The 23398-nt window shown below is 41.9% G+C and overlaps 1 protein-coding gene across 3 annotated transcripts; it reads right to left on the bottom strand.

Moving 5' to 3' along the window:
- Window positions 1-123: 123 nt before the first annotated feature.
- Window positions 124-22858, bottom strand: MFN1 (mitofusin 1). 3 transcript variants are annotated; one of them, XM_017810511.1, is made up of 18 exons: window positions 22745-22858; window positions 22139-22260; window positions 21191-21326; window positions 19770-19932; window positions 18996-19120; window positions 17449-17557; window positions 14761-14868; window positions 13945-14098; window positions 13758-13825; window positions 9170-9291; window positions 7615-7741; window positions 7239-7343; window positions 6193-6295; window positions 5001-5230; window positions 4338-4493; window positions 3633-3829; window positions 2296-2430; window positions 124-1597 (listed from the first exon to the last, which is right to left on the bottom strand). In XM_017810511.1, exons 2-18 carry the CDS (start codon window positions 22251-22253, stop codon window positions 1528-1530), a joined length of 2223 nt encoding a protein of 740 aa, XP_017666000.1. In that variant the 5' UTR covers window positions 22254-22260; window positions 22745-22858; the 3' UTR covers window positions 124-1527. The 3 variants fall into 3 exon arrangements, with proteins under 3 accessions (XP_017666000.1, XP_017666003.1, XP_017666001.1); XM_017810514.1 differs by having other exon boundaries at window positions 22760-22779; XM_017810512.1 differs by lacking the exon at window positions 22745-22858 and adding an exon at window positions 22483-22606.
- Window positions 22859-23398: the final 540 nt, after the last annotated feature.

Genomic DNA, 23398 nt, shown 5'->3' with positions numbered 1-23398 from the left:
CTGGGGCACGGGATGGGAGATGGAGCAACCTCAGCAGTTGGGACCTACCCTGGATCTGCATTCCCTGTGGGAGTGAGGTGCAGGTCTTCACCTTGGACAGAGCTGCAAAGAACTTAATAGAGCACAGGGGTAGTACTTTTTTTAATAAGCAACTGTAGAACACATGCATGTAAAGTTTTATCTTGATACAATGTCAATAAAAATGCTCCAGAAACAGAGCATTGATACACAGCTGTGCCCTCACCACACCACGGCCAAGCTGTTACTCACAGCTGGATTTCAGTTTCCCTCAAACCCCCAAGAACCCAGGAACAAACACCCCAACACAGTGGTGGAACTGTTCTTTGTCTTCCCGTGACACCTCTGGCATTACATCTTACATCCATTTCCTGGTAAGATAGCCCTTAGTTACTGGAAAACAGCAACACCTTGGAGCTGAGTATTTCATTTAGTCATGTTAACTAAATGCCATAAAAATACATAAATACTCTGAAAAGGGTTTTTCTTTTAAAATAATTTTAAAAAGTCTAGTTAGAAAAAAGTAGGTGTTAAATGACTGCAGATGGCAACAGCAGAAACTTTTCCTTTTTTTAAAAAGAGGCTTTTCATTACTGGAGATGAGCAAACAAAAAGGAATCCAGCACACCTGCCTGGAGTGTCACCTAGAGCAGAACTAAGGGACTGGTCAGGGCATGGTCAAAGCCCATCTCTCCCTGTACTCCCTGAGTCCAGCAGCAGGAGCTCTAGGTCAGTCCTGACACCCTGAGCTTCCCCACCAATCCAGTCCAGACCATCTCAGCAAACCCTCCTGTGCCTGGCTGTGACCTGCAGCTCATCTGAACATGGTTCCAGCCCAGCCCTCACAGGCAAAGGGCCATTTCACTGCTCTAACAACTGCAAGAAAAGGTTCATTTTTACTTAACCAATGCCCTCCTGGCTAAGTGTGGTGGCCAGATACCCCTCTATCCACTGCATTTCAGTTTGCAGTTTGCCCTCATCTTTGAGGAAGAGGAACTGCTGCCCAGCACACTGGCACTTGCTTTCCAATCAAGTCAGGAGTCCTTTCCCCATTCCAGAGTTTGTACTTCCCTTCACTTAACAAAATCACACCCACGTGGAAAAGCAGACCTTCCATGCCTGGCTTATTCCTAAGCAGCTGAAAGGAGACAGTGATGACTGTGATAAGCTCTAGCCCTGCATAAGCTCCTGGATGCCAGGAAGTAAGAGTTGCCACTGCTACATACTAATGGAAACCAGTGAGGATTTGGGTTTTTATTGTCAAGTGCCCAAAGAAATTTAGTGTTTAAAGATAATTTTTAACCCAAAATCTGCAAAACAAACGTAACACTTGGAGTAGCACAGCTCTTCAGTCTGGTTCACCATCACAGTCCAAGTTTTACAATAAGTGTAATCAGATTAACATTTAAAATATCAATCATTTCATGTGGCTCCACAGAGGAGAAGTGTCACCTGTAAAATTTCTACTTTGCCCTACAAAGGATCACTGGGAAGGTTCGCAAGGACATTTTATTTACTCTTTTGAAGGAAGTGTTTTGTGAAGCGATCTAGTTCGTTCTCAAGGTGAATGGCTTTATTTCTGCAAAACAAAAGCAAGGGATTTGCTTCAGTGCAGGAACATCCCAAAACCAGAACCTATGTCTGCGTTTCACTTCTATTCCTCTACTGAGACCCGCAGCACTAAGACAACCTAAATGCAGGTTTTTCAAAGGGGTGTGTGGGGCATGCCAGACATTCACCCCACAGTGGTGGTGGATGTCCAAGGCCAGGAGGCAGCAGCCCAGAGCCAGAGCAGCCTTACAGTGGGGGAAAAGAACAGGAAACTACAGCTGAGGCTGCGTCCAAATCCCTAAAGCACCAACTGCTGGAAGCTTCTCCTCTGCAAACACCTACTACTGGCACTAGAACACCAGTACTGCACGGAGTGACTCAACACAGCACAGCTGCTCCCCTGCTCTACTGTGGGGAGGGCGCTTTGGGAAGGTGCCAACCTCAGCTACCTACAGGAGATTAAAATTCTGGAGAAAGGCCACTCTCCCATACACTGAACAGAGACCAGGGTAAAGATGATCAAAGAAAGAGTATTTTTGGAGCTTTGCTGATTCACCAAGACAGCAGCAAACATTTATTTAACTTACCCAGAGCTGCTCAGGGTATCTCTGCACACCCTTCTGCACCTAAGCCAGCCTAGTTCAGCTCCAGAGGAAGAGCTGGCATGGATCACTGTGAAGGCAGCAGGGCTAAGAGATGCTTCTGGCCAGTCACACCCAGACTTACCTCAGCTGCTTGGAGTTGCTCTGTATGTTCTCCAGCTGATCTATTTCTTTGGAAAGCCTAGCAATTTCTTCTTCCAGGTTTTTCTGGGTAATATCCACCTGCTGACAGAGCCGAGCAAAGGTAGTGGCCATTTCCCTAAAGGGAAAACAAGTTCGTAATCATGATTTAGGGAAGTCTATGATACCAAAAAAAATTAAGAAAACAACTCAAAAATCATGTGCCATTGGAGTGTGCAGAACACAGAAATCGAAGCCTCCAGCTCTTAAGGGATTACAGAATAGCAGAAAGCAGGAGAACTGTGCATTTTTTAAATTAGAAAAAGAAACCTTAAACATGCCAAATGCACCTCAGTCTACACCAACATCATGTCTGGCCATTTTGCATAGAGCAACCACAGGTACAAGCCTGAGATGGGGCTCTGGCTAGACTCAGAGGTGCTGGAGCAGCACTGTGCCCCAGACCTGCCCACTGAGGCACCCCATCCTACTTGTCCCCTTAGCCACATGCTCCCAACCCCATTTCCAAGACTCTTCCTTACACAAAAAGAAAAGAAACCCAGTTACCACCCTGGGCCAGCACCCAGGCTGTCCCCCAGGAGAGGAGACATCCTCTCCCCTCTCTACTTCACCTCACTGGAGCATTGGTTTGAGTCCAGCTCTTCCATGTCCTCACAGAGACACACAGCTGCTGGACACGGGGATGAGTCTCTTTCCTCTGCTGAAGCTGAACTCTGTACTAGTAAAGTATTCCCTGAGCTACACAGGAGAGGTGTTCTGCACCCTGGGGCTTAGGTCTCATCAGCGGGCCTAATTTTCTGAAATAATAATTTAATCAAAATAAATTGTTTCAATGAAAGAGTCTGAGGGAGACAATCAGCCAGACATTACTTTGCAGAGACAGGTGGGGAAAGATTTGGGAAAGAGAACACAGAAAAAAAAATCCAACGGTTCAGAAAGGCTGTCAAGTTCCTCTTCTGCAGTGCAGAAGAATCAGCACTGGCTACTCAGAACTTGCCCATCCCAACCCCTGGGGCAGAAGCTCTGTTCACCCCTACAGGGACTGCAAGGCCAGAACAATCCACTGGAGCAAACTCCCATGTCTCCACCATAAGATGCTGGACAAAGAGAGTCACCATCTGCAGAGCAGCACACACAGCCACACACAGAGATGCAGCTATTGGCCTTTTCAGGTGGTAATTTTAAACTCTCTTCCAACTCCCTCATAATAAATGCCAAGGGGCACTAAAGGTGCCTCCCCTCAGCATGCACACCCAGTCCCCACAGCCCCGTGGTGACAGACGCCTGTCCCAGCTTGGGGACAGCCCATGTGACACTTACTGCTGCACCTGGTGGCTGCAGTTGGCGCTGGTGAGGCTGACGATCATCTGCAGCTTCTCAGTGGCGTAGTTCACAAACTGCTGCTTGAAGGCTCTCTCCTTCGCCCGCGTGGTCCAGGTCAGCCTCTCGTACAGGTACAACAGCCCGTACATGCTCAGGGAGAACGAGATCAGTTTCCAGCCTACAGTTTTCCAAATCTGAAAAGGAAAATCTTCTTCAGCTTAAATAAACTGCCCCAGAGAATTAAATCCAATTCCACCCATTTTTAAAAAAATCATCTTTGTGGCCCCTTTCACCGGATTAGTTTAAGAAAATATATTGTTTCCATAATATTACTGCAGAGCAATACAGCTACATTCCCATGAGCTGGCCTCACTGGCATGGAGAATCTGCGGGTTACAGAAGCCTTGCTGCTCTTTCATGAAGGAGGAAGCAAAGCTCCCACTAAATCCAAACTGAATCAGTTAAATCACCATTTAATTCAGACACTGAGCACAGACCTATGGCACAGAGAACATGCCCAGCTCTCCTCAGAGTAACTAAACTGATTCTCTCACTACAGACTGACTGTGGGTACCCAGGGCACTGCATGTGCTCATCTGGCCCAGTGTCAAATCCATGACTCTGTGCTGCACCCCAACCAGACAGAACAGCTTGGCCTCTGCCATCCCTTCCAGCACAGGGAATGCTGCCAGTGCTACTTGCCACTCCGCCAACAACGATGATGCTCATGGAGGTCCGAGAGGTCAGCGAGGCTAAACTCAGTACCAAAGGAACCATAAAGTCATCCTGGGGCACATTCTCTGGAGTTACAGCGGGAAGGCTGGCGGCAGACGGGGTGGTGGCTAAAGGACGAGGGATCTAGAAGATGGGAACAGGGCAGCCTGAGTAAAAAGCATCAAGGAACTACACAGATGGGTTTTTGTTTTATTTTCATACATTCAGGGTTTGATCTACTGAAAGAAAACCCTTCAGCACAGAAACCTGAACCGGACTCCTGAGGAGCAGTGGAGGCTTTCACATGTCCTTGCCCAACGGACATGGGGTTAAAATAAGGGTTTCTATGTAGGGCTGGCTCTGAGCTAAGGATCCAAAAGTTACAAAGGGAACAGGCTATCTAAAGGGTTTAATCCAAAGAAAAACAAACTCGTGTTACAGCTGCAGAAAGTTCAGGAGAGGTTTTTAGTTCCATTCTAACCCTGAATATAATCCAATAAAAACAATCCTCACCAAAAATATTTCACACAAAGGGCCTAGGGGAAGGCAGCAGCAAGCACATAAAGAGCACAGACAAAGAGTAAAAATCAATATATTCTCATCAAGGTAAAACAAGGCACACAATGGCAGCCCAAGCTCCGAAGCACTCACTTGTAGGTTTGGATCTACTAGTCCCAAGAGTACTTTCTGAGCTTGTTTAGGACCTAAGAAACGGTTTACAAGTGAAGTCCATCCCAAAGAAAAGTGGAACATGATATCCTCTTGAAAATCTGCACACAGGCTATGACAGTTTAGATCATAGCTAAGGTCAAACTTCCTGCATGGAATTAGCAAGTGGAGCTGATTCTGAGCACTAGAAGGCAACAATGGTTTCAGATTTTCTAGAAATAAAAACAAATAGTAAAGATTAATTAAAAGTAGAGCATATTCACAAGCAGCATCCTAGCACTGTTGACAAGCTTTGTCAAGAATCTGAACTGACCACTTCATTATTTATTTATTTATTTGTAAAATCGATGGCATTTCAGCAGGGATGACCCCAACAGAGCAGGCAATTTATTGCTCTGATATAAGAAAACAGTAATGAAAATCAACTCACCAAGAAAGCACTGCTGGAAAAAAGGGCAAATTAACTGAAAGACCTCTATCAATGGTCAAAAGATAAGGACAGACTAAGAAAGAATTGATTTATCCAGCAGTTCTGTGGTGCCATACAGAAAAGGCAACATTATTGCATTAAGAGGACAGAAGGGTTCACGTAATTTCATGATCTTGCTCTGAATCTTTATTACCAGGAACAGATCGGTAGAGAAGGATGTGCAATAAAGTTACTACTTATAAAGAAAAAGGAAAGAAAAGGGAGTGCACAAGTCCTTTGTGAAATGATTTGCTTTGCATTCAGGATCTGGAGGGACCTAGGGACAGGATTATACTGCAGAAACATTTCCTAATAATTAGTGTATTTCATATGTCTGTTGTGGAAGCCAAAAGTTTAAATGGGTTTGTAAAAGGATTAGACAAGTTGCCAGAGGACAGGTCCATTGCTACTTGCTTAAGCCATTAATCCAGATGCAGTATCTCGGCTCAGAAGTCCCTAAAATGGGGAGGGATTGCTATATTTACCCTGGTTCATTGTTCTTCTCCCCCAGCATCTGTTACTGCTCAGTATCAGAGTCAGGGCACTGAGCTGAACACTCAGTCCTGATCTACGCTGGCTTTTCCTTTATCATTTATAGCATCAATGTTAAAACAATTTTCTTTCTGATCGTGATGTAACAGCGAGTTTTCTTAGATTGTCTTCCTTCAAGTGAGAAGTGTTAACAGTTCTCCTCCCTCCTCTTACCAATCATCTCCTGCTGAGACTGGTGCATTGACTGATTGACTTCACTGGAGCAGCGGTCAGCCAGGTTCTTCCCCAAACCGTCTTCTATATGTTTGTTCAGTTCCTGAAGTTTTATAGAGAACACATGCTCACCAATTTGTATTTAACTCATTTAATTTATATTCAGTCACACTGTACAGAGCACTGACATGTTACACACTAAGCACTGTTCCTTACAGTGGGAAGAAAAGCAGGTTACCATGGAAATACCATGCCTTCCGACTGCACACCGAAACCTAACTGAAAGGACACAGGGAACACTTCCATGTGACTGCAATCATTAAAGGGGCACATGGAAAAGTCTGTACTTCCAATAACCTGTGACACTGGAAAGCCACTGAACCACTACCTACTGCCCTACAAAGCCTTTACTGTGTCATTTGATGGGGGCCAATTTCACTGCTCTGTAGAGACAAACTGCTCCCACCAACTCCTGTGGGGGCCTGCTCAGGACACTCTGTTGAGCTGGGACAGCACAGATTGTCCCGAAAACACAGTGTTCCCAAGTGATCCAACCAGGCTGGAAGAGGTGGGAGCTATGGCAGTCACTCATCAGCAGCAAAGTCTGAGCATAAGAGGCTACCGAGGGTGTACAGGTCTTAAAAACACTAAGTTTGAGGAGGAATTTACAGAACTTTAAAGAAAGTCCCAGTTTTTATTAAAAGCATTGGGTATTTGCAAGCTCATTTTATTTTTGGATCTATTTGATTTTAGGTATATTGAAAATTATTTATGCTAGGTCTTTATTTACTGGAAGTGAAGACTACAAATTAGGAGCCACTCTACTAAAAGGATGGTTGAAACAAAAATTAATTTCTTTCCAAACACAAAGCAGAAAATATTTTTAACCTTTTCCAATTTGAGGTAGAGATATGCATATGTCAGAAAGCAAAAATCTTGCAATGCCTAAAGTGTCACATAAAATGCTACATACATTATGAAAGTACAGAAGTAGAAATTAAGGGAAAGACAATAAGCTTGACTTCAAACCATGCAAGAAAACTTACTGTCTTATAGAGCTTCAGCACTTGAGGAGAAGGGTGAAAATCTGAATAAAATTCATCAACTAAAACCGAAAGTCGGCAAATCTCATCAGTCATGGCAGAGGAGACCTGGAAGAACACAGAAAATACTTTAAATGTTTAAATGTTTCTCCTACCTTTTCTAGTCAGAGTGAAAACAGACTACTGCATGAACTGTCACAAGAAATGATTCAATGACCTGACAGGCATTTTGAGGGTTGGTTTTCTTTTTTTATATTGGAAAAGGAACATACTGGACATTTCAAACATCCTTCGTACGATGGGTGGGCTCCTAAAGGAGCTGCCTGACAGAAGAGGCAACACTTGGATGTGGGAGGTTGTTCACACTGCCATTACTTACTTTATTTTCGACCTCCTCAGTAACACGTTTGATTTTTTCCTTCGTATCTTCCGTCAGAATGTTCAGCTGGTTTCGAACGAAGTCCAGTCTGTCCTTCTGATCCTCTCGCTCTTCCATGGAATGGACTCTAATGCAGCAGAAAGGAAACCACCATCACCAGCAGGTATTCTCCCAGGAATGAAACAAGCCCATACCCAGAATCCAGAGGAATCCACAAGGAACCGTGGCTGACCAAGGCAGAGGCACTGCCCTGAGGGGCTGCAACGTGGCTGCACTGACCAAACCTAACTCAAGTCACTGCATTTTGATGTATTTACAAAACCAGCATTTTGAGTCAAATTGTTATCACTGTACATGATTGCAACTAAAAAAGGTGTGGGGAACCAGAGCTCTTTAACTTAAGTCTATCCTGATTTAAAAAAAAAATAAAAAGAGGGTAAATCTGATCAAACTGCTGCTCACCAGCAGCACTCAACTACTCCTTAACAGTGACATCAGTCTGATGCAAAGCAAGGGGGATGTGGCAGAAACCTCAGCACTAACAACTCTTCAGAATTCCCTGACCTATTATTTAAGCAAAAATTCCTGAAAACCTAGAGCAGTTCCATCTTGAGGGCCAGCAGAAACAATAAACAGCAATTCAGACTAAGAGGGGTCACCACAGACATTCTGGTAAGTCAATTGACAGAAAGCAGTAGAATATCAGAGAATTTTCAAACATTTCACAGCATGTTTTCATGGGATCTGACAATGTGAGACAAGTCAGTACGTAAACAGTTTGTAAAAGCTGACATATTCAGGAGGATGAGTGTTTGACAGCACAGTGGAGTATGCTGAAACATAAAGACACACTATTGACAGGCAGAAAGGAGATGTATGGGAAGGATTAAACGTCACAGCAAGTTCACTGTGTCTAACAGACAAAGGGTAGCAACAAAAGTGAGGAAAAATCCCAGACTACGTAAACCTCAAAGGATACATGAAACTATCAAACAGAGCAGACAAGCTGCTATCATGAGCACTACAGGATTACAAGAACAAAGAGAGAATACAGATATTTAAGGATACAATCTGGAAAGGGCCAGAGGCCAAGACTCTGTTAGCTTGGGCTTGTATCAACCCTGACAGTATTGTTATCACTTGCAAATTAGTGTCCACATCCTCCCATTTATTTTCTCAGTGTTACTGTTAACAGAAAACTTAGGTTAAACAGGCCAAAATGTCACCTCTGAAATGCTGCATACAGCTAGAAAAACTTAAAATTTCAAATATTTCTGAAAAAAGATTTGAAAACCCAGCGATTGCAAGTCAGTAACAAAGAACACCAAAGTAATAACAAGATCCCTGTACGGAAGTCGGAGACCAAGGACAAGACTGAGCAAGTCAACAGTGGTAAGACTGACACACTGATACACCAGAAAAGTTTTCTGTTTCTTACCAAGCAGGAAAAGTGAATTTTAAAGTCCACAAATGGCCCAAGAAAATCACCAGCACAGAAATGGCTCCTCAGACGATCAGGACAAACCAAAGCCAACCAGCCCTCCAGCCCACCTACCTTTTCTCTGCTGCTGCCACGTTTATGGTGTCCATAATGTTTTTCACAGTATCTATTATCTGTTTAGCTCTGATAGTGTGCTGTTCAAACTTGGTTTTCACGGCTGACTGCGAGATACACTCCTGCGAGGGGCCCAAGCCACAACACATTACTGCAATTCCATGCCAACACACTCAGGAATTTCACTGTCAGAAAGCACATGCTGCCAATTTTACCAAGAACTTAAACCAATAGGAAATAAAAAGGGAGAAAGTATAGAGAAATTAAACAACAACAGAACTAAAATCTCAAATGAGTCTATAGCAGCAAATCTGCCTTCGTGTTCATTCACAGTAATGTGCAGAGGTTTTCAACCTTTTAAAATAAATCAATAATGTAAAGAAAGAAGAAAACTGATGAATACTTAAGATAAATCTCTCTCTTTCAAAAATTTTCCAAACTATCTCTTCAGAATTACAAATGTCAAACATGAACACTGGCAATACAGCCTGGCTTGAGTTTTCTTCATTGCAATACATGTTCTCAGTTTCAAGAAGCAGTTCTGTCAATGAAATTTGACATAGTCAGGTCAATACTGACCATCCAGGAACAAAATATATAAGCAGGGATAAGAAACAAGGGTTTTCTTACAGGATAAAAAAAAATTGTTAAGTAGCCCTTAAAATATTAGCTTATCTGAAGATTACTGAAGTGTTAAATGAATGAGTAGAGAAAGTTCTAAAGACAGAATTAATCAATCTTGAATATTGAACAGTGATTCAGAAATACAGGACAGTGACTGAAGAGATATACAAATGTTCAATTTGGGTAAAAGCAAATCAGTTGCAATAAGTCATAAATTCAGGCTTTGACTTTTTTTCAAGCAACTGCACATCCTGAGTTACGGAGCCAATTAAATGTCAGAATTCAACCTGCACTGAGGCACCCCAAAGTAGCCATACCTTCCGTGTTTGAAGGGAAGAAGGCAAGCAGCCAGTTTGCTTAATCCAGATCTATGGGATTTTTAAATCCTTCCCAATCTGTGGATGCACCTTTCATAGCACAAACAGATTTTGGCTGTTTTTAAAAGACTTGCCTATGACCTTAGCATACGCTGTAGTAACAGATTTCAGCTATCTAAAAATAATAAATCAAACCAAAATAAACAAAATGGGTAAAATATCCCCTGTTCCTCGACGAAGCAGATCTAGAAATCAGCAATGAAAGGCCAGAGTTTCATAAATATCAGCACATTGTAAGAGCTAGACTGGGCACAGAGCAAAGAGTCTTCCCAACGTTAGTACGTGGTAGATAAAAGGATGACAGTCACTCACAACACAATCAGAAAATCCAAGTTAGAGCACTAGGAAAAACACAGAGGTTAGTTAAACAACGGGGAAAGATAAGGGGGGGACAGCAGCAGTTTTGCTGTTAGTCTGTAAATAAGTATTTACTGAAACAAAGATAAAAGGTGTGTTTCAACAATGTAACCAAAACCAGTCACCTTCCAGCCCACTTCCAGTACAGGACAGTCATTAGGTGCACAGATTATTCCACCCCTGAGCAGGGTTGGGGAGGCTCACTCAGGCTCTGCCATTCACTCCCATTTAGTGCCAGGAGCACTGTTCCACCCTGCCTCCCTCCTCCACTGCTCCCCACACCACTTCTGACAACAGTTTTTTTAAGAAACTTGGGAAACACCACAACCTGAGGCACGGTGAGGTTGGTTTTATGTAGGATATCCACTAAAGAGTGGAGGCACTTCTGTGCTGTTTGATGAGGTGTTTCCATGCATCTCACTGTAAAATTTCAGAAGATACCCTTTCTCTCCGTTATTCCACAATATAAAAATTCAGAATTGATCCAAGAATTCAACCCTTTAAGACTGCCTCTTTTCCTCTGCTGCAATACAGCTGACATACAAAGTAGCATTACTTTTTAAAGCTACTATATGAGTCTCTAAAATCTTCATTTCCCCACTGCTTACAAGTGTTTTTAGTAATGCCTGCACCAATTTTTCTTTTAGCAACTTTAAACACCCTCTGCTTTGCAAAACACCATGTTTCACCTATTTTTGGAAGGATTTTTGCCCTCACACGCAAGTCTGCATAAATGTAGTTACAAACCTTTCAAAAATAGTCCAATATTCTTCTCATATCATAACAAACTGGCACTGGTGGCCTGCTTCTAGATTTTGGTTTTTTTTTTAAGATTCTAGCTATACTGAGCTCCTATCAGGCCTGGAATGAACAGGCTTTCCCATCAACTGACACTAAAATCAGGAATGTGGAAGTACTGGAGAAGTTACAGTTCCTCTTCTCAGCCCACATGGAAAAGAGGAAGAAGCTGTCCAATTTTAGTGAAGACAGAAGCAGGGTGAGAGAATCCAGGAGGAGCAAATCCAGCAGATACAGCCCGGGGGGAACACAGCACACGTGGACGAGTTTATACACGAGGTGATGAGATGGGAACTGGACAAAAGGGTGTCAGAGGTGTTTGGGAAGTCTGAGCAGGGCACCTGGACAGGGACCAGGAGCTAAGGGGAGGACAGACAGACTGAGGAAGGGGAGGGGTCAGTGTCTGACAAGGACAGACAGAAGCATCTGTGCTCTCATCCCTTCCTTTTCACACACTGGAGTGTAATCCAAGAGTCTTGAGACTTGCAGCTCCTCTGTCAGGAAACAGAGTAAATGCAAAGTGCTTTAGGCAGAAGTGTTCAGGCTGTACTCAGGGCTGAATTTGGTCTGGCAGTGCACAAAGCAAGGTATCAGTTTGTTCCCAGACTGAACACAAGAAGTTTTACCTGGAGCATGATACTCTTCATTAATACATAGCCTAGAGTTGGCAAACGTAACTGATGACAAGAGCATGCTGCTGTCAGCTACTTTATCAGCTCCAGTGACAGTAATTTGAGTACTAGGTTTGAAGACTTCAGACCTGGTGAACCATTAAGTATCAGCCTTGATTTAAAAGCATATAAAATGCCACTATAACTCAAGAAACTGCCCACAAAACCTGAATGTGAAAGAGGCTGCAACAGCAGACACTGAAAATTTAAATTGCTTTGGCAATCTTAATATAGCACAGCTGTCATTCTCTTCAAATGGTGGGATCACACTCCTATTTAAAGCCATTCATTGTGATTTCAGGATGTAACACGACTAAGCAGCGAAAAACATTACAGAATTCACTCTCATGGTTGGAGGCAGGCGTGCAGCAAATGAAACACAGAATGTGAAACAAGAAAGAAGGTTGTTTTAAGGCTATACAGTGCTGTCACATAATTGTTCCTTGTCCCAGCCTCTGACACAGAAACTTGTCATGGTTATGACCTTGTGATGGATGATTCTCATTGTGGTGGCCAACCTGTGACATCTGATTTACACGTGCTGAGCACTCACAGCACCACATCATTTAATAAGTAATCATTCATCTTAATGTTGAAATATTCCAAGTGTTAAGTGCTTAACTGTAATTATAAGATATTTTGTCAAAAAAGCTATGGGTACAGCACATGGCAAAACACAATAATGAACAATAACTGATTTAGAAGCCAAATTTCCACTTTTTTCCTACTGGCTCAAAGTTTCCTACTGTAATCCTAAGGACAAAAATTACAAACAAAAATGCATGTTTGACTACAGCTGATGACTCAAGCAAGAAATGGCATGCCTCCTGGATTCAGGCCCTGCCAGTACTCTGAATCCATCATTTCAGCAATTCAAGTCATCTCTCATAAGAGCATGGATAAGGATTAAATTTAAACTTTAGTCTGACATTTTCTTGCTTATGCAAGACCGAACCAAGCTATTATTTTAAAACCTTTCTGATACACACACATCACTACATAACTCAGTTTTGCTAAGGTCAGATGTGTTTGTTGTAATGCAAGAAGAAATACTTTTCAGAGACAGTTTGATTTTTTTAAATACACTCATACACAAAACCATTGAGGCCCAAGATGCCTCCTTAAGATCTCCAAGAATGGCTTTAATTAATTAGTTATTAAATTCAGCAAGTCAAATGGATCCTATCATAAAGGACTCACTCAACTGTCCAGCCAGTCCTACTTCTGCAGAAACTGTAAACTCCAACTATGAATATGGCTAGACTGAGGTGGAAGTGTGGATTCTGTACAGCACAAAGGATGCAAAAACACTGTTAATGCTCAGAGTAACAGAGCTAAGAGGTACATAATGGTGATAGATTCAAAACTCTGGCTTTAAAAGTGCAAGTAAATATTTAGATTTATGTTGGTGAAACTGAATTTCTTACTAGAAACATTCACCAGCACATGGTTGTAAGTGGTACACACCTTTTCAAGGGCATCATCTCCTTTTATATAGACCATACTGGTATTGAGATCTCAAACAAGAGCTAAGAGCTTTGGTCCCTTCCCTCGCTGAACAATACTCCTTTCCAACAACCACCTGCTGCTCAAGGCGAGAAGAGATGAACAGAACACACAGAAAAGGCAAAGCTGCAGATGGTTTAAATACCTTACACTCCTTTGCTAACATGGGTAATGCTCAGTAGAATTAAGCTAAGCATAAGCAAAAGGTACCTCTGCAATAAAACCCAGGCAGTCTAAAAAGCCCATCATAAATACCTCAAATATCTGCTCAAAATGTTGAAATTCCTGGAATCTTGTTTGAAATCCTTCAGCAAGTGCTCCACCTGCAAAACATAATGGACCATAAGGGAGACAGCAAGACCTCACAGCAGTGCTTAAATACTTTCGTTTATCAGGTTTTATGGTATTTTTCTGTATTTGAGGAAAAGCAGTTCCTACACACCACCCTCTGGCATTCCCTGGGCCTTCTGTCTCCTGGCACTCAGAACTTCTTTTGCTGAAACAAAAAAGATGCGATTCCTTGCTTCTACAGGATCAATAACTTTGAGCTCGTCGACCAGGAAAGTCAGACAGCGCTCCATGTGCTGCCTCCGCACCTGAGGAAAAGGTAAAAAGCTCATGAGGAAAAGGCAAAAATGGAGCTGTCAACAAATCAGAACAGAGTCAAGAACAGATGCTGAACCACCCCTCAGACAGCAGATGCTGCCAATCCTACTGAGGCAGCAGCTGCCTTTACTCATTTAAACAGAGCTGGGTGCAACAATATTTCCTTCTACAATTGTATTTGTCAGAGATCTCAGCCTGTTACTGGGGTAAACACTTCATTCCCCACATACAGAGAGATAAGTCTCTCTGACTTATCTGAGATGAGCTGGCTGCTGTTGGGAGATCTGAAGAGCACTCTGAACTGTTCACACCTAATGCTGCACTTCACCAGCTACTCTACACAGGTACAGATGTATGAACTGTACCCTCAGGCTGCATTACCACTACAGAAATAGAAGGTAATACAAAGAAGATTAAAAACCAAGCTTAACTGTGGAGGAATAAGGTTCTAAAGAAGTTTCCCATTGTATTAGCTGCCTGCATATATTGCCACTTGAATTGCAGGCTGCTTTTTGCATGGAACAAGGAATAAGTTATTTCCATTTTCTGACCATGTAACTTATCCTTTTATTAATAAGACAAAGCTAGTGTTTCCATATTAATTATGTCTTAATTAACTATAAACCCAAATAAGAGTCACCAATTCACTCACATCTTCCATGTACTCTGGTTCTGATGCAGAGGCATCCCATCTATTATTCAAGATGAAGATGTTTGGCTTCGAAAGTCGTTCATTCACTTTATGGAAAAAGTGCTTCTCCTAAGAATTAAAACACAAACAGAAAACTGCCCAGACATCCAAACCAGAGTCACACATTCTTCTGTAACAGACTCTGAAGTTAATTCAGCTTTTTAAAAGTTTATCAAAAAGAATTCATCAACATTAACCCCCACAGATATCCAACACAAAATAGGCTTAGACAGTTCGTCATCAAATGCCTTAAAACCAATGCCAATGCACTGCAAAGACCTTGCAAGCTTCACTAAAAATGGGTACAAATACAAACCAAAAAAACTTCCAGAACAAATAGTTCAGAAAACGTTGGAAAATAAGATCTATTTTTCTGTAAGTCCTTCATATCATTCACTGTCATTTTTTTCCTTCCTTCTTTCACTCTTACCATCTCAAACTTCATCTCCTTTGATACTTCAAGCCCCCTATTAAAACTTTTTGCACTTGTGTGACACTCAAAGCATTGCTGGGAAGGAGAGGAAGGGAGAAAGTGCAAACAAGATATGTTCAGTTTTTAAGTAAGATGCCAAGCTAAAACTCTGAAGTCTCTCTTATTTGAACTACCAATATATTCCTGATCACCCTGTCAAATCTGATATTTATATCCAGAAAAAAAAAAATCTCTAACTGTATTCCTCACATAGGCAACATCAGTTAGAACTACAGAGAAGTTACATTTCCTACATGAGAATGTAAGGCTTGAGTCACAGGGAAAAAGTCATTGCTGAATGTCTTAATTTAAAAAATTAGGTGTATTTAGGTCCCTTGCCTGTACCTACCACCCATCATTGCTGTTTTCATAGCCATAATGAGTAATTCATGATGGAGTGAATCCCCACTGAGCACAGCTGAAACACAAGAGGTCTCTGTGCTGCCATAAGCTTTTTCAGGCAGCAGGACACCCCCACATATCCTGGACACAGCACTGGAGATCCATTAGCCTCCATCAGCCAGGAGTAATCATGTGCAAACAAGATCACTGCTGCAGAAATGAGAACTTTGTCTGAGGAGAATTTATGGGGGAATATTAGAACAATCATGTTTTTGCAAAACACATCTGTGATAATATGGCAGAATAATGCCAAGTATTCTCAAACCTGTTACGGCAAGAGGCAAAAATAAAGCCTACGGAGGATGAGAACATAGTTGTCACATGCTTTACCTGCAGCATAAACCTGTGTAGATGAAGAAATTACCATCTGCCACAATGCAAAGAAAAATACAAATGCTTTTACATAGTTACCTAATTGTTAAAAGCAACTTCATTTGCGTCTACCAGGTCGAAAAAACAAAAAAGAGGAAAGAGCAAGAGAGCTGTTTACTGAGCCCAAACCTCAATCACGACTAAAATCTACTTCCTTTCCCTCCAACAGACATCCTGGACACTGGTGATTTCCAGATGCTAATTAGAAGGTGCTCAGCATCAAGGGAGGATTTATAGGCAAGGCAACCAAAAACTTCAGCATGACTTTAATTGCCAGACTAACCTGTTTCTATTCAGCAGCTTTTGGCCACACCCAACAAGAACAAAGACTGGCCAAAAATCACATTAAAAAGCAGAGGAGCACTTGTGTGTCTGGGTGTTTAAGAGCAGATAAAAACAAAATTAACAGAATCTTCCAGTAGACATTCATCTTTGCTGCATATTTATTATCTCAGATTGTTTTCAGTGGTTCATTTTTCTGAACAAATGAAAGAAAGAGATCAAATTTGGGCTTTTCTGTTATTTCACTACACCAAAATGAAATCTGGCACACAGGTCCGTATTATTTCCAGATTTCTATACAGCAACCAGCTGTTCACTGAAACATTTTTTTCCCGTCTTCCTTTAATTAAAAAACCCCAACAACTATGATATGCACATAATGTGAACAACGTCTAGATTTTGTCCATATTAAAAGCCAAAGTGTCACTTCTGAGGTAATGGGGAAAGTAAAGCCATCGTTACATCAAATTCTCTCTTTGCTACGGATGCTGCCGGAATTTTCCTTTTTCCCTCTTCTAAATTACATCTCTTGTATTTGAGGCTTTGTGGATTCAGCTCAGGAGATAGGAATGTCATGTTTTTGAACTCCTTTTATGTTCTCAGATTTCTACCAAACTATTCTCATTTGCTAGAATGCAAAGAAATACTGTCTTTGTACATTCCACTCTCTATTGTATTAAAAATCAAGGGAATTTGCCCTCTCCTGAGACAGGAACATATGAGGAACAAGACAGAAATTTAACTTCCTTCACCTACTTTGTGCATTTTACTGAACTTCTGGATATGAAATACTCTATAATGTCTTTGATAATACAATTGTCTTCACGTGACAAATATGACAAACTGCAAAGCAAGACAAGCACTACAACATCTATTTATCCAAAAAGCAATTTAAATTTAAAGGATAATTATGATCCTCAAGGCACAGCAAGGAAAGCTGGTAAGAAGCTTGGTTCTCCTTTCCCTAGTGAGGGATATACATGGTTTCTTGCCTCCTACCCCCAAATCCTATTCACAAGATCCAAGTGCAGTGATTCACCTCCAGTAAAGGTCTCAGCTATTTCGGTGATGCAACTGCTGAATATTTAAATGAAGAAGTGTAAAATCATCGCACATCATACCGTGTTCATGAGAGTTGATTCAGAGTTGGCAACCAAGACAAACACATCAGCATCCAAGCAGAACTTGTCAATCCAGCTGTCCAGTTCTGTAGTGACATCTGTGCCAGGGCTGTTGAGAACAAAAACCACAAATTCTTAATTACACAGCAATGGAGTACTTGATTTTTATAAACTGATAAAAATAGAGTGGGATTGCCTAAGGGCCTTGTAAGAAGATACAAAGCTTTATACCTTGAGGCTGCTGCCTACATCAAGTTTAAGGTGAACACAGCAAAAGCCAATTACCCTCTAGCATTTATCAGTCACTTGCTCATTAGGCCATCTACTCATTACAAATGTAGTTTCTAATTAATAAGTATTAATAAGCATAATTGCCAAGGAAAGTGACAGGCAGTCCATCAGAAACCCAGAGAGCCTCACAGAATTGTCCCCCTCCCTGTATCCTGAGGTTTAGATTTTAATCAGAAGAGACAGTGGTACATAAAATATTTTTTTCAATAATAAAGTCTTACTTTAAAATATGATATGCAAGCTGTACATAGATTTATTAAGAAACTAAAATGAAGTTAAAACTATATATTTTATTTAAACTGACAGCACTAAAGTGAAATATGAGCAATAAGCCATGTTTGCAAACCTAAATTGTTGCTGGTTCAAATTTCCTCAATTTAACAGTAAAGAGATTATTTGCTCCTTCCATGTATCTGTTTTATCAGAATCCAGGCTCTTTTCCTCTCCCTTTACATTTCACCTTCAGCAACTGAGACTGTGCAGATCAAATCATGCACTCAAGAAAACAGTGATTTCAAAGGCACAAGATTAGAGACAGAACCAAAAGCACTGCAACTTATTAGAATACACCCTGGGTGTTATTTTGTTGGATATGAAGAAATCATACTTAAAATTTCACTCACAACTGAGTGAATTATTCTCAATCTATATTGATTTACAAATTAGGTATAAATTACCTAAAAGTCAGAAAATCTATTATAAGGTTATACCTTAGTGGCCAGAAATAAGTTCATCTGACATAGACAAAGCAACAGCTTTCAGAATTCTTTCAACACACCAGCTGTAGGAAATGCCAGCCCAACACAGGGCACACACAGCTGACACTCACAACCACGTTTTGAGGGCACCCACTACTCTGGTATGTAGACACTTATCAGAAGCTTTTAAAAATGAAGTCCAGACTGCTTTATACTTCACATGATCAGTCTGAAGTGTCTAAAGAGAGGAAATGGGCAAAAGGTTGTTGCTGCAACAACCCTGTTCGTGCTTCCATACTGTTTGTTTTAAAGGTAAAGTATCCTCAGCCAAAAGCTAGTCCCTTATTCAGCTCAGTCACAAGACACTTGACTGTTCCAACTGCTACAAGGCCAAAATCAGGGAGGTGATGGCAGGCATCAGTGTATTCAAAAGAACAAACTCTGTACTTTCAAACAAAAAAAAGCCTTTCAATAATTTTGAACTTAAACTAGTCTATTTTCTAAACATTCTAATGGCTGATTTCTTTAAGAAATCATTTACTGAAACAGAAAACATACCTGTCCACTAAAACCAAATCATCTCTCAGCAGGGCACACTTTGACTTGGGCCAAAAGACGTGGACGAGACAGCCAGCTTTCAAATCCTTGTCCATGTGAAGTGCATGAGCAAGCTGATTGACAGTCTAGAAAGAGCATAAAGAGAAGAAAAATATGAATATGCACCATGAACAAGTCTGTACACCAGTCTCATTCGGCTCTCAAGCAAAGTTGGACAGGATCCCTCTGGAAAAGGGTAACAGAGTTCATACTTTGTTCTGGTGAATAGTTGAGATTTTTTTTTTTAAGCTCTTCAAGTCCCCAGTGTCTAAAGAACAAGTTGTGCCTCGAAACTCAGACAGGGTTTTCTGTGGAGACACAAAGTGGTGTATTCTCTCCAGGACTGGAGTGTGTGACACTGAGCATCATGGTGAATCTACCTCAGAGGTTTAACATACCAATGCGAGCAGTTCAGTAAGATAAACACCATAAGTCGAAATGAGGGGCACATTCCAAATCCTTAACAAGTAACAGAACTTACTCTTAGTCCCATAAAAATAAATCACTCAACATATGCTCTCCTACCACAAGACATACATTTAGTTGTTCCTCTGAAATAGCCAAGAAAAATTGCCAAGTAGTCCATTTGTTTCTTCTTCCCTCCTAATTAAGAACTTTAAAATGCAGAACAAGTTAGCTTTATACTTTTGTTAGACTTGAAATGGCTGCTAAAAGACAGACCCCTTGAGGAAAAAATCCTACGAAGAGCAGTGTGAAATCATTCAAGAAACGTACCTTGACACTCTTCTTTTCATCTGATCCTTCTGTCATAAGATAAGCCTTATCTCCATCGGTCCCTTCCACGCTGAGGAAGCAGTTTGTTGTATGGCCAATCCCACTAGGAAGTACCTTATCCCACAGCATTGCATTAATGACTGAACTTTTCCCACTGCTTGTTCTAGAGGGATAGAAAATAAAAGTCCTTTGAGCAGAGCACAGCAACGTTAAACACACCTTTGTCCTGAACTGAACAGCACAAGCTGTTATGGGTACAGAGCTCCAGGCCAGCACAGCACAGCTGGCCAGGAAAGAGTGGGGAGTGTGGAATTAAAGGAACTGGTCCCCAACTCCAAATTCTGCAACAACTTGAAGTACTCAGCAAAGTTCTACTTCACACTAACCCTCTACCCCTCACCCATATATATCTGAGGTTTAACTATTACACAACAGCATGAAGTTACACAGACTGTAATTCATTTTTGAGCTCCTTCTTCTAGAAAAAGTTCAGTGCTCACTTTACGAGACTCAAATTTATTCAAAACATCAGAGGGAGAGGTAAACTCTCTTTTTCCTGCTCTGAACTTCTGCCCTTTGCAAAAGCAACTTTCATTACACTCCACAGCCTGTAAATGTATTCAACTTTTAACTTTGTGAAATAGCAAGGCTGAGATATAACAAATGTCTTTATTCCAGAACTTTTGAGTTTTAATTTAAATAACTATTTTTAGCAAAATGAAGGCAAGATCACCGTTGTACACATTATTTCCAATACAATTATGGAATTTTTAGAACTAAACCGTGAAGATTTATACTCCATAAAAATATGCAACCACACGCTTAAATGTAAGCACAGAAAAATCAATCTCCCTGAAGGAAAGGGGACTAAGAGACCTCACTGTTACTGTTATTCCTTCAAATCATCACACAGATCTATCAGACTAATGATACAACCAACAAGGCAACTGTCTCTATTTCTCTTCAGCTGCTTATATACAGAAACATGAACAGCTCATAGTTCAGTTCCTCAGCACTCGTGAACAAACATAAACAAAACTTACCAACAGCTATAGCCCAGAAAAAAAAAAATTAAACAAACAAAACCACCACTTAAAAAAAAAAGCCATCCTGGAGAAGATGACAACAAACTCAGGCCTTACCAAGTCAAATAATGGATCTAGACAGGATAATTATTTTCCAAAGTTTATCAAAGAAAACCATATAACAAGACATAAGTAAATAATATACAGTCAGGAAACAAGAAGGCAAAGAAATATTAAGCATCAATTAGGTAATTATGGTTTTATGTACTACATTTCATACAATAACTTTACAATAAAGTACTAATTCCAGTGCATTTCAATTAGAAATACAAACACTAAGCTCTACAAGAGAAAGGAAAAAAAATCAAATTAAGTTCTGGTAATTTCGTTCATTACCTGCCAAAAAATGCCACTTTCATGTGTCTCCGTGAAAGCACCTCACCAATGACTGCCAACTTGTTTTTATATGCTTGTATTTTTGCCAGTTCATCTTCTGTTGCTATATGCTCAAGCTCTGGGTTCCTGTATGTGGCTACACACAGAAAAGAAAAACATAAAAGCAATCACATACAGAGTACATGCTCTGTAGTACAGGGCACAGATAATCAGTACTTCACATGCCAACGAAGATCACTGTGAATTTTAGTTACGGTGATAAAACAAAACAAGCAAAACCTCACTACAGAAAGTGATATCAGCCCCTGTAATTTGATAGCTCCACCACAAGCACTTGTGAAGTCATGACATAAATCACTTCATATCAATCACTAATCTAACTGCTGATTCAGTAACCCTGTGAACACAGCCTGCTGTCCTCACTTGCCCTGCTCTTTGGGACACCTGCTTCCTTCAGAAAGGAAAGCCAGGACCCCTCATGGATACACCAGCTAAGCTGGGCTGTCTTCTCCCCACAAAACTCCCAGGGGTGATGAAGAACCAACTCCACGTGGCCACACACACCCCTCCACACTGCTAACACCTCTGAGGGTGTGACCAGTGGCTCCTGACATGACATCATGTTGACCTACTTTCCTACTGAATAATGGGAGAACATGTTTGTCCTTCCTTCTATGCAAAAGAAAACACAACAGGACTACAGGTGGTTAAGCTTTCACCCTCACAGAAAGGAGGCCACGCTGCCAGTGACTTAATCAGCTTTTCACCTATGTAACCATACCAGGCATTCCTGCCAGCCCACATCGAAAAAGAAAAAAAAGTGTCAAATGAAAAATGTGACTACTTTTGTAGGCGCGTGTTTATCCTAACAGCACAGTAACAGGTAACATAATGTACACTGTGCTGCTGTAAAACATACTCGAAGCAAAGTTTAAGGAGAAAGCTCACCCTCCACAAACGCTGCCCCCTCAGTGACATAGTCCAGCAGCTGGTCGAAGATGGCGGTGATGGTCTTTTTGGCCAGCACGAAGTGCTTCAGCGGGGAGACGGAGCCTTCTGCCATGCTGCTGCTGCAAGGGAAGGTGCGCAAAAGTGACCAAAACACTCGGCACCCTCAGCTAATGAAAAGTCACACACAGCCATTAAAAAAAACCACAAAATCAAAAAATGGGCCAAAACCCCCAAATCAAAGCCCTGAACACCAACGAAGGGCAGGACGCTCAGTTTGCGCTGTTTATGCCTATCTCCTCCCCTCAACACTCGCGCCGAGAGCGGCTGGCGAAAGTTCGCACCGATCTGGCGCGATCCGTCCTGGAAACACGACACTTTTCCCTCATCAAACGCGGCTCCAGCCTCCGCACCGCCCGCGGGTCAGCGCTGTGCCCCGGGCAGCGAGGACGGGCCCCGGTCCCTCACGGAGCCCGATGATCCCGGTCCATCACTGACCCCGCTGCCCCCGGCCCCTCACGGAGCCCCGGCTTTCCCCGCTCCCTTAAGGACCCCGCTGGCCCCGGTACCACACAGAGCCCCGGCTCTCCCCGATCCTTCACGGACCCCACTGGCCCCGACCCCACACGGAGCTCCAGCTCCCCCCGCTCCCTCACGGCCCCGGCGGTTCCCGTCTCCGCCGCCGGGACGGGCGGACGTGACGTCACGTCACTTCCCTTTCCTCCTCCTCCTCCGACCCACTCCTAACCCGCCTGAGGCGCCGCCATCTTTACTGCGGGCCGAGGGCGCCGCCGCCGCCATCTTGAGCGCGGGCGGGTCGCGAAATGGAGCCGGGCAGAGCCCGGGAAACACCGGGATAATCACCCAGGGATCGAGTCCACAGCACCACGGTTTGATCACAGACAGCTTCCAAGGGTTAAAGAGCACCGCTAATTCATGTATTTCATAGAGGAGCATTAGAAAATGAGAACCACAGTAAAAAAATCGGTGACAATGAGCATTAGAGAGACCACATCATTTCAGGATTACTAATCCTCTGTATTTTAAATTCTTGGAATAATTTTTGGGATGTAAATTTTGATTTGGAGGCAACAACGCTTCATATAAAAAAGTTCTTTTGCTCAATAACAAACATAATCCAGGAACCTAAAACACACAGAATCAGACTTCTTAAGGTCGGAAAAAACCCCTAAACTTATGGAGTCACACATCAAGCCTAAAGGTTTAAAAGTCTGAAAGCTGAAGAATCAAATACAAATC

The sequence above is a fragment of the Lepidothrix coronata genome, unplaced genomic scaffold (assembly GCF_001604755.1).
Source record: "Lepidothrix coronata isolate B3197 unplaced genomic scaffold, Lepidothrix_coronata-1.0 Scaffold29, whole genome shotgun sequence".
NCBI lineage: Eukaryota > Metazoa > Chordata > Aves > Passeriformes > Pipridae > Lepidothrix > Lepidothrix coronata.
This window is presented reverse-complemented; position numbering and strand designations above follow the sequence as displayed.